At 44.1% G+C, this 11,060-nt stretch overlaps 1 protein-coding gene and 1 pseudogene across 2 annotated transcripts; one reads left to right on the forward strand and one right to left on the reverse strand.

Moving 5' to 3' along the window:
• The first annotated feature begins 574 nt into the window (after positions 1 to 574).
• Positions 575 to 2,793, forward strand: LOC120687793 (annotated as a pseudogene).
• A 1,179-nt stretch (positions 2,794 to 3,972) lies between these two features.
• Positions 3,973 to 9,527, reverse strand: LOC120691131. Of its 2 annotated transcripts, XM_039974109.1 has the most exons (10): positions 9,390 to 9,527; positions 8,755 to 8,852; positions 7,656 to 7,814; positions 7,394 to 7,495; positions 6,916 to 7,005; positions 5,540 to 5,632; positions 5,310 to 5,453; positions 4,717 to 4,824; positions 4,504 to 4,555; positions 3,973 to 4,425 (listed from the first exon to the last, which is right to left on the reverse strand). In XM_039974109.1, exons 2-10 carry the CDS (start codon positions 8,848 to 8,850, stop codon positions 4,391 to 4,393), a joined length of 879 nt encoding a protein of 292 aa, XP_039830043.1. In that variant the 5' UTR covers positions 8,851 to 8,852; positions 9,390 to 9,527; the 3' UTR covers positions 3,973 to 4,390. The 2 variants fall into 2 exon arrangements, with proteins under 2 accessions (XP_039830043.1, XP_039830044.1); XM_039974110.1 differs by lacking the exon at positions 7,394 to 7,495 and having other exon boundaries at positions 3,985 to 4,425.
• Between the last annotated feature and the right edge of the window lie 1,533 nt (positions 9,528 to 11,060).

Consider the following 11,060-nt stretch of genomic DNA (forward strand, 5'->3'; position numbering starts at 1 on the left):
GAAATGGGATGATCAAATATGGACTCACGGGATATCGAAAACGAACCAATTCGAACAGATATTTGTCGAAAACGAACGGTCTACGGAAAAACAAAACGGAAATACATCGACCCGTATGGTACCTAATTATCCAACAAATCCGACATTAGTACATTAAAATAATAGACAAATGATAATAATAGAAATAATTGTAAATCATGATAATAATTCATAACCTCATAAACAAGTTTACAACTACACACATAGTAGTGCAGTATACAGTCGCAACTCATAAACTCACACTTAGAAGATATAACAAATTCATAGGGACAACCACATACATAGTAGTAAAAATGGTATATACCGAATTAGTAAAAATGAGATATTCCGATAAAATACGGGAAATATGGAAACGGTCGGGATACAAGCCAAACCGTTTCCGTCCTGCTTCCGAATTTAACATTCCGTATTTTGTACACATTCCGAATTTATCTAAAAATACGAAAACAAACAGGTAAAATGTAGAAATCAGGCGAAACGGAACTGGATTTATGGAGACCGATTTCAACCCGTGCAGGTCACGCCGTCACGGCACCCTAATAAACCAAAAACGTAAAAAGTCTCCGTTTACCTTGCTTTATCCCCTGCGGCTGCGGCGTGTCCTAGAAGGTGCAGAGGCAACCAGCGGCCATGGTGGTGGTGGACGCGCTCCACGACGACTCAGCGGCGGCGATCGCGGATTACCTCTTCGGCGGCGGCGCCGACCTCCAGCTCTTCTTGGACCACGTGGTATGGGGCCCTCCGGCCTTGATTCTTCGAGGGTTTTTGCGGTTCTTGGTTGAAAAATGATGGAGGCAAGGTCGGTTCTTGCAGGCAGTGGAGGTGAAGGCTAGCGGCGGCGATGGAGATGAAGGTGAGGAGGAGCTCGAGTGGCTGTCGAACAAGGATGCGTTCCCGACGGTGGAGACGATGGGTCCGTCGGCGCCGAGGCCGCGGACGAAGGGCGCGCGGCGGCCACGGTGGGAGGTGGCGTCGAGCACGCCGCGGGCTCCGGTTGTGGCGCGCGCTCCGCCGGCGGGGTGGCGGTGCCGACACTGCGGGACGAATAGGACGCCGCAGCGGCGCGAGGGCCCCGATGGGCCCAGCACGCTGTGCAACGCGTGCGGCGTGCGGTACCGGAGCGGCCGGCTCGTACCGGAGTACCGGCCGGCGAGAAGCCCCACCTTCTCTCCGGAGCTGCACTCCAACCAGCACCGCCTTGTCGTCGAGATGCGCCGCCGCAGGGAGGCGGCGGCTCAAGCCTCCGTCGCCGCCGCTGGCAACAGCGAGGAGAAGGGAGGTGAAAAGCTGGAGTGCTTGTCGAAAAAGGGCGAATTCCTGGCGGAGCAGGTGATGGCAGTGGCGGCGGCGGGGCCACGGACGGAGGGCATGCGGCGGCCCCGGAAGGCGGTGGAGTGGCCGGCGATCGCGTGGAGCCCGCCTCCTCCTCCTCGTGCTCCGGCGGTGGCGGGACGGCGGCCGAGCCTGGAAGGAGGAGCTGGAGTGGCTGTCGAACAAGGACGCGCCCCCGACGGTGGTGACGATGGCGTGGGCGGTTGTGCGGCCGCGGACCGGGGACGTGCAGCAGTCTCGGCGCATGGCGGCTTGAATCCCGCCGCGTCGCTGGCTGCGGCGACGGCGGCAGGGCGGCCATGCCAGCAATCCGGGACGGAGAAAGCGCCGCAGTGGCTCGTGGGCTACAGAAGCAGCTGTATGGTTCCGGAGCTGCGCTTCGATTGGCACAACCGCGTCAAGCTGCACTGCCGCGCGGTGCGGGTGGCAAATTTTTGCCCCGCCACGGCCGGTGATGGCGAGGAGGGGAAAGAAGAGCTGAGCTGGCCCTGGCCGTCAAACAACGATGCTTTCCCGGCGGTGAAGGCTATGCCAACGCCGGCGGCGCGGCCGCAGACGAAGGGCGTTCGGCGGCGGCGGCGGGTGGTGGAAGTGAGCCCGCCGCGCACGCCGCCGCCGTCGCGGCGACGGAGTCGACGTGCAGGAGCCGTGGCTGTCGAACAAGGACGCGCCGGTGACGGTGTCGCGGCCGCGGTCGAAGGGCGTGTGGCGGTCCCAGCGGACGGGGTGGCGAGGTGGCAACCGCGCCCCGGGCTCCGGCGGCGACTAGGCGGCAGTGCCGGCACTGCGGGACGGAGGAGACGCCGCAGTGGCGCGAGGGTCCCGAGGGGCGCTGGACCCTGTGCAACGCGTGTGGCGTGCGGTACAAGACCGGCCGCCTGGTGCCGGAGTACCGGCCGGCGAGCAGCCCCACCTTCTCCCCGGGTCTGCACTCCAACTGCCACCACAAGGTCGTTCGGCTGCGCCGCCGCCGGGAGGAGTCGACGGAGGCCGCCAGTGCCGCCGCCGCTGCGGGCGACAAGTGAAGGGTTTTGCTTGACGATTAGTCTAATCTGGAGGTTTAATTAAGCTTTTGGCCTCGGGGTTTAGGATTACATAGGAAGAATGCAGCGACCGGATTGGTTTTTAGTTTTTCACAATTAAAAATGGATTAGAGAAGGAAATGTGCCGGTAGAAGGGCACCTGGCTAGGCCCGGAACGAGATCTTCTAACATTGTTTTCTTTATGTTTTTGCCAAAAAAAAATTAGAAAAACGAATTGGGTTTATGCTAAGTGACCAGGAACGTTCGAGGATGGATGATGGAAGAACAATGTTAGGCTGTGTTTAGTTCACGAAATTTTTTGAGTTTGGGTACTGTAGCACTTTCTTTGTTATTTGAAAATTAATATCTAATTATGGACTAATTAAGATTAAAAGATTCATCTTGTCATTTTCAGTTGAATTGTGTAGTTAGTTATTTTTTCAATTGTATTTAATACTCCATGTATGTTTTCTGAATATTCGATGTGACGAATACTGTATGAAAATTTTTGAGAACTCGGAACATGCATCATCATTTTTCACCTGTTATGGTTTTATAGTTGGTGCTTCATAAGGTTGGCGTGTTCCTTCTAAAGACAGATTTTACCTAAACTGTAGCTCTGGGCCTATGGCGAACTGGCACCACTGGTATGCCCTGTTATCTTCCAGTTCCAGCCGCTGAAGCAACCATGCACATCCTCAGCTCAGCATTAGTTCAACTACACCCTACATCCTAAATTATTAATCATTTTAACTTTTCCAGTGTATAATTTGCATCTAGATATATGTTATTTTACCTTTTCTAGATGCATTATTTTGTTTAGATATATATTATGTTTAAGTGTATAAATAAATTTATTAGAGTAAAATGCACCGGGGGTCCTTAAGCTACTGTGCCAGCGAAGCACGCATGGCGGCCAATGGCCACGTAGGATCAGACGTGGCTGTCCACATAACCAGTCAACGCCGGTCAAAGGCATTTTGGACCTCAAGTGACACACTTGAATAGATCGTGGACCTAAAAATACATTTTCGAAGTTCATGGACGTAAACAGAACATGTCAACTAGTTTAAGGACCCCCAGTGCATTTTACTCAATTTATTATATATCTAGAAAAATCAAAACAATTAATAGTTTGAAACAGGAGTAACAAATTTGCTACCTCAACCGGTCACCAACAATTTGGGGTTCCTACTAAATTACGTTCCGCTCCCTGAAGTCTTCGTAATTGCAGCTATGCTCCGCATCAGAGTTCATCCCTGACCCTCGTACAGCTCCCAGGTCTAGCTTAATCCCTAAAGAAAGTTTCCTGCCACCATTACCTAGTTGCAGCTTGCGTCCCAGAATTATGTTAGAAAAACAAACAGGTAAATAAACTATTAATGGGGCAGAAATATGGGAAAAAATTGGGTGAGTATCAGTCGTGAATGGGGTAGTAAGTCCCTAGCAAATCCAATCTGAAACTTGCACCAATCTGAAAAATCTGCCCATCCCTTTGCTTCCAAAAAAAAAAAACCTACCCATTCCCAAATCAGCACTGCCATGGAGGCATGGACATTGCCTCTTGGCACAAACAGAATAGCAAATTCCAGAGCACACTTACGTCTTGCATCAGATTCATAGTCCATTAAATCGAAGCTTCTTACATAATAATAATCCTACGGAACGCAGCCAAGCAGAGAGGGTCCATGGAGGGAAGCTTACACCAGGGGTAGAGTTACCGGGTTCATCAAAATGGGGCCCACTAGCCCAGGTCTCGACACCAAGGCGTAGACCCTAAACACACATAATCTTCCGATGGACACAGAAATCAGAATTCGATACTAGCTTGACGATCAGACCACTGCAGATGTAACTGGATAGGACTACTTAAAGGCGCCGCCATCAACGGACCAACCTGTTGTAGAAAAGGCTAGCAGCTTGACGAAGGCAAAATCCAAGCTTGTCGTTAGTTAACTACATTCGGTGGTAAATGACTGAATGGATGAGGCTTGTTATCAGAAGTCACCACGCTCCTCCGACACAGCGCCACCTGCAACATAGAGTGCTTGCTAATTTTATGGAATCAACAATGGGAATCTGAGTTGATAGATGTGAAAATGTAGCGTACTGCCAAGCGTGATGCCGATATTTGCCTGGCGATCCGCCTCAGCATTCCATTCCTTCATTGTGCATCAGAAAAGTGACTCAATCAGCAAAAGTATTTCACAGTGTGAAGGCTATTAATGCTGTGGTAGCTTTGCTCAGTCCAACGAGAATGCAAGCTTTGATTGAAACTACAATTGTAATAAATATTCACAGGTGGGGAGGATATGAACATTACCCGTCGAACATGGGTGATCTCAAAAGAGAGGAAGTTCTCTTTCAGCCTTCTCACTTCATTGCAGAGCTCCATCATGTTCTGGTGCTTTGTTTGCCAAACGCCGTTCACCTAGTTAGGACATAGAAGGCTGTCATAAGCAACAAAAATATCCTGATACCATAATTCTCTGCTCCAATATTTGATTCAGACATGAACAGTTCCACTGTTAAGCTTATGCTTTCAGCGATTGCTGCAATGAATGTAGTTCTCAAGAAAATCCACAAATAATTGACGATCTGAATCAAGGGTACTGGCATATAGGTTCCTTTAAGAATAGATTGCACAGAGAACAATGCTACAACAACATTGACAAACTAAGCTTCACCAATTACTGTATTTCTGCATAGTGAAATGAGGCACACAGCAATTAAATTTTCTAGTATACAAATATACAAAGCTAAGACATCTGTACAGCTTCCTCTTCTGCTATTTTCCCCCTAATTTCCGTTGCTTGTTTCCTTAAGCAGGTTGATCTGTGATTTAGCATGACAGTGCAGAAATGCTAGACAACAACAAAACGGAGGAAGCTTTGATTACAGATATGAAAGGCATACCTGATTGCAGACAAGTTGAGAATCTCCATGTACTCTGATTCTCCTGAATCCATGCCTAATTGCATATTTCAGTCCTAAGATCAGGCCTCGGTACTCGGCAACATTATTAGTAACGATACCAAGACCCTCACGAAGTCGAGATATCTTCAAGGTTACGTAGGACATAAAATCAGTTAGACAGAGCAAAGGTAAACAACAAATTTTGTAAGTGCATTAAGTATTGATTATACCACTCTACCATCTTCAGTCATAAGAACTGCTCCAGCACCTGCTTTTCCTGGGTTTCCTTTTGAAGCACCATCAAAATGAAGAATACCCACCATCTGAATAACAAGATAGGTGCAAGACTCAGAATCAGCTCATGCATGGAATAATGTATGACGGGAAGCACTTACAATGCTCGAACGCAGAAGCGCATCTGGATTGCGCAGGGGCAAACAAACATGCAGCCATGAATAAATTAGTATTTGAATCTTAATTACCACGTAACGATTTCTATCACTACCATAGAGTTCTTTTAGCTTTGATATTTTGCATGCCGAACACAAATTTAAAAGAACATGCCACAAAATCTGTGATCACCAGATATTTGTCCACAGCAACACTTTTTATCAGTTTGGTTGCACTAAGTAATATCATGAAAATAAATATGTATATATTAATAGTTGATTGCTTTGTTATTCTACACTTAATTGTTGCTCTGTTTCATCATGTGGTACTTATTTTACCACATATAGATTACTAATACACCAGCAGTTTTCAAAGGCCAGTGGAAACTCCGACAACCCAAACAAACAAACAAACAACAACAACATAGCCTTTTGTCCCAAGCAAGTTGAGGTAGGCTAGAGACGAAACCCAAAAGACACAAAGGTCATGGTTCAGGCACGTTGATAGCTAGTCTCCAAGCGCTCCTATCCAAAACTAACTCCTCAGAGATATCCCAATCTTTAAGGTCTCTCTTAACCGACTCGTCCCAAGTCAGTTTAGGTCTACCTCTACCCCTCTTTACCTTATCGACACGCTTTAGCACCCCACTACGCACCGGCGCCTCCGGAGGCCTCCGTTGGACATGTCCAAACCATCTCAACCGATGTTGAGTAAGTTTCTCCTCAATTGGTGCCACCCCTACCCTTTCCCGAATAGCAGTTTTCAAAGGCCAGTGGAAACTCCGACAACCCAAACATATGAAAGAAATAAGAAGTCTTGGAAAGAACATTAGGAGTTTATGTCCTCAACTCCTCAATCGCACACATATTTTGAACTAGCTTTTTCTTAAAGGACTGCAAAGCACAGAAGGTTGACATTTTCTTAATCATGAAACATGCCTTGATTTTGGAATATAAAAGGCTGCCATTCCAAGTCCTAATAAACAATTTTTTAAAGTTCACGAATAGAAGTTTAGTGCCAAACAGGTTTTGGTTCAGGACCCGTATAGTTAGTTACATGTTTAGTTACTTGACAGTTGACAGTTGACACAGAGCCTAATCAAGACAACAACTTCAATAACATAATTCCAGAGGTTACTCTGTATATCATCTCAAACAAGAAACTGATAGGTGCAAGTATTGAGGATGATAATTAGCCCAAACATGATTAAGCTTACGTATTGTCTTGATACAGGTTGTGCTTCAACAGCTCCACTATGGTTTAAGTTTGCTGGTGAGATATGACTGGAGGAACTAGATCTGGCTTCCTGCAACATAAGCTCATCAGACAACAAATGCCAATACTTACAAGCAGTGACTTGAGAGGTACATAATAAATATTTATGACCAGAGTGAGCAGATTATGATAATTATGCATGAGACCCCATGTCAATAAGAACAGAAAAAAAATCATGTGTGCATCTCCCATGGATTTCTAAGTTTCTTATGTACATCTATATATGTATAGTTGTGTGCAGGCATGGATTAACATGTATACTCCTGATTACAACCTTATTTGAAAAGTTTCATGCATTGACCTGTTAAAAGGATTCCTCTATTGTTCAACTGAAGCTTGACCAGACCAAGTGACATGCTTAATAACAGAGAATTATGTTGATTTCATTGCTGATATTTTTGAGCGCTAGCAATACTTACATGGTTCAGATCAACAGATACAGACCCTGTATGATATGATCTAACATTATGGATGCCAATATGATTTGGAGCTGGTTGATTCGAACTAGAACCAACTATCTCCTACAAAGAAAAGGTAGAAAAATGAAAAGATAATCAATTTTGCTACATTGCTAACAAGAAAATATCCTAGTAGACAGGCTGTGAACTTAGTAACTTTTGTAAGATTACAATGCGCCACAAGTGTGGAATACCATAATGGAAGCAAATTTCAGCCCTTTACCTGGAAACTACAGGGCACAAGGGGGCCAAGTATATCTTCCCGAAGATCGGTTGCATTAATTACATAACTAGCGTTACTTAACCCCTGTGAAGAGAGGTATTCCTCCTTTTCTCTGCTCCAAGAGTGACCCTTGTAAGCACTTGCAGCAGGACCAAATACCTTGAGAAGAGAAACAACGATCTAAGATCATTGCCATCACAGCATGCATGCAATTTATAGTATTTGCATTTCAAGAATTCCTTCAGGATGTCGATGCAGTCTTCAGTCAAATTATGCAATACTCGTTTAAATTTTGAATAATGAAAGAAGGATTTATCAAAATACAAATGAACAGTTTAGGAGCAAAAGAAATATAGAGGACACTCTGCTGCTAAAACTTTTTGCCAGCTCGAAGCAAAATTTCCATAGCTTAATAAACAATATAATACTATGCATACTTGATGGGACATTTCATCAGGATTACAAGCCATTGCATGAAAAAAGAATTTATGTGCTACCCACATAGATGCTACAGCATAAATACAATGACCTTTCTTTTTCTCAAACATGCATGGGAGCCATGTGTCTTTGTATTAAAAAGAATACAAATAACATTTAGAAAAAAAAAACACAATTGGCAATTATATAGTTAAATACTGATATGCTGTTATGGATTCAAAACTTTTTGCAAATATATAACTAACGCAGCATTTCACAATAATGGAAATCATTATGTATTTTAACTAAAATAAAGGAACTCCATCTATTTCTATTCATAGAACTAGCAGTGTTTCAGCAGAAACATAATTCCTAAAATCCTATTAAATATGAAGAAACAACTGAAACGTTGAAAATGTTCAGAGAACCTTAGACACGTTTCAAGAATTATTGCATTTGTTCACTTAGACATGAGAAAGCAAGCAGCGCAAACGGCTACAAAGAGGACTAATGTTTATGGTAGATCTCCCTTCAACTACCATTGGAATGTACGTTTTCCCTTTTTAGAAGCCATAACCAAAACTATTCCTTGACGCATCAACAAAATGTGGTGTGCAACTGTGCAAGCAACATAGCAGTGGAATGATCATAGCATTTGTAGTTTCATTACTGATACACATACCGAAGAGCAGATCTGAGCTTGGCAATCACTTAGAGTTTTGTAAACAGCCATCAAATCCCCTTTCCTGACAACATAGTAGTCACTGCCCTCTTCCATCACTGCGAAAAGATGAAGGTTGACTGATTGAGTCAAATACCTAGCAACAAATGTTGCAAAACGAGGTCTAGTATAGTAGATGTATACGAGATAAATGCATTGCAGTTGCAGTTATTGATTACCACCATCAACACTTCGTAAGAAAGGTACCAGGCTTCAGTACCCCCAAAAAAAACTAGGTAGTCGCCTAGTCTGATCTGATACGAAATATTATGAACTTAAACCCAGTCAGGCGAAGCAGCCTAACCTACACATGCGCCTAAGGTAACAAGTTTATCTGCAAAACCAGTGCCTTTAATTTGAAAATTGGAAAATACCCCCCCACCCCCAAATAAAATTGGAAAATACCCACTGCCTTTAATTTCGCAAGCACCAACCAGTGCGGCATAAGAGGGACCGACCGATCCCCCGTGCGGAAGAAGAAAGAGAACCTAATCGAGGATGGGTGAACGGGCTAGCTTCATAGGGCAAAAGGCACGCAGCCCGCGGATCCGCGGCCGAGAGGGAAATCCATCCAAGCAAGGAGATGGACCGCTTACCAGGCTACCCGCCCCGCTGCGCCGACGATGGAGAGGCTGGAGCGGCACTGCGGCGACGGCGGCGGGAGGCTCCGGCGTGTTGGAAGGCCCGAGTGAGAGCCCGTTTAGTTACAAAATTTTTTTGCTCTCACCTTCAGACAGCATGGAGCATTTAGTTAAAAAATAAAACTAATTGGACAGTTTAGATATATATGACGAGACGAATCTTTTAAGTCTAATTAGTGCATGATTAGTCATCAGTACTACAGTAACACATATGTGCTAATGATGCGGTCAAATGCCTCAAAAGATTCGTCTCGCAGTTTCCAAGCGAGTTTTGAAATTAGTTTCTTTGACCGCATCACTAGCACATATGTGTTACTGTAGCACATATGGTTAATTGTGCACTAATTAGACTCAAAAGATTCGTCTCGCTTTCCAAGCAAATTTTGAAATTAATTTTTTAATTAGTGTCCGAAAATCGCTTCCGACCTCTAGTCAAATATTTGATGTGACCTTTATACCAAAAATTTTGGTGTAACTAAACACCCCCGAAAGCGACGGGCCGAGGAAGGGGGGCTGGGTTTAAGAGCGGTTCCACACTTCCGCTCCAGTGAGTGGAGTGGTTAAAAGTCGCATTTATGTCAACCATTGATTGGGGCTTGGGGGACGTGACTTGTTCTCCCAAATTTCGTTCAGTAAATTCAAATATGGAATTCGATAAGAAAAGATTTCTAATTGATGATACTCTTCCCACTTGTGAATATCTCCATTTCAAACGTGTGTAACAATGATGAGACGCAGCTAAGCTCATAGCTCTAAAACTCCGCTTAGATTCAAGTGCTAATAGATTCCAGTGCTAAACTTTAATACTAATATATTCAAATAGGGGTGCTAATAGGGTGTCTAAAATTTAGCTAAAGACTTAAAACTTTAACAAAAATATGGATGCTAATAGGTGCTAAAATGTAGCACTCCAAAGAGACTATAATTATTTTCTGGAAGACCTAATATACCTAATATAAATGTAACTTGGATGATCCAGTGTCTTCTTGGATCCAAAATGTACCTGATCACAAAATCTGATAAAATTTCCGTTCAAAAGAAAAACCTTTTGAAAGAGCATCTAGGCCCTAGTGGGTTTTGGAGCATTGATTGACAACACGATTAAAGGACTAACCTGTTTGCATGAGATTATGAACAGGTATTTAATTATGAAATGTGTATTAAAAGAGATAGCTCAAGTATTGCAAGCAAGCGTGTTTATCCCGTTGATATAATGTGTATGTGACAAGCAAAACAAGAAAAGAAAAACACAGCAAAGTATTCATGATTGATATAAAGGCTCTAATATTTGCGAAGGCTTGTTTCGATCTATGATGGGATTCAAAGTGACAAGTAAAGATTTTGTGAATGAGACGTGATATGCTTATGCATAGTCTCAAATATAGAAGATCCTGTCACATGTGATAAATGGATGTTAACTTAAGATGCAAGCAAGCAAGGCAAAAGAGAATGAGACATGAGTTGATACATATATGATGTCTCAAATTGGAAGGCTTGCATATAAGATTAAATTGAGAATTCAAATTGACAGTGAAGAATTCATGCATGACACAAATCAATATGAGTTCAAGATGGACGGTTAGGATAAAGGTAGAGGACCGAGAGGCGTGTTTCAAGAGGCTACGC

This window comes from Panicum virgatum, chromosome 9N, assembly GCF_016808335.1.
Source record: "Panicum virgatum strain AP13 chromosome 9N, P.virgatum_v5, whole genome shotgun sequence".
Lineage (NCBI taxonomy): Eukaryota > Viridiplantae > Streptophyta > Magnoliopsida > Poales > Poaceae > Panicum > Panicum virgatum.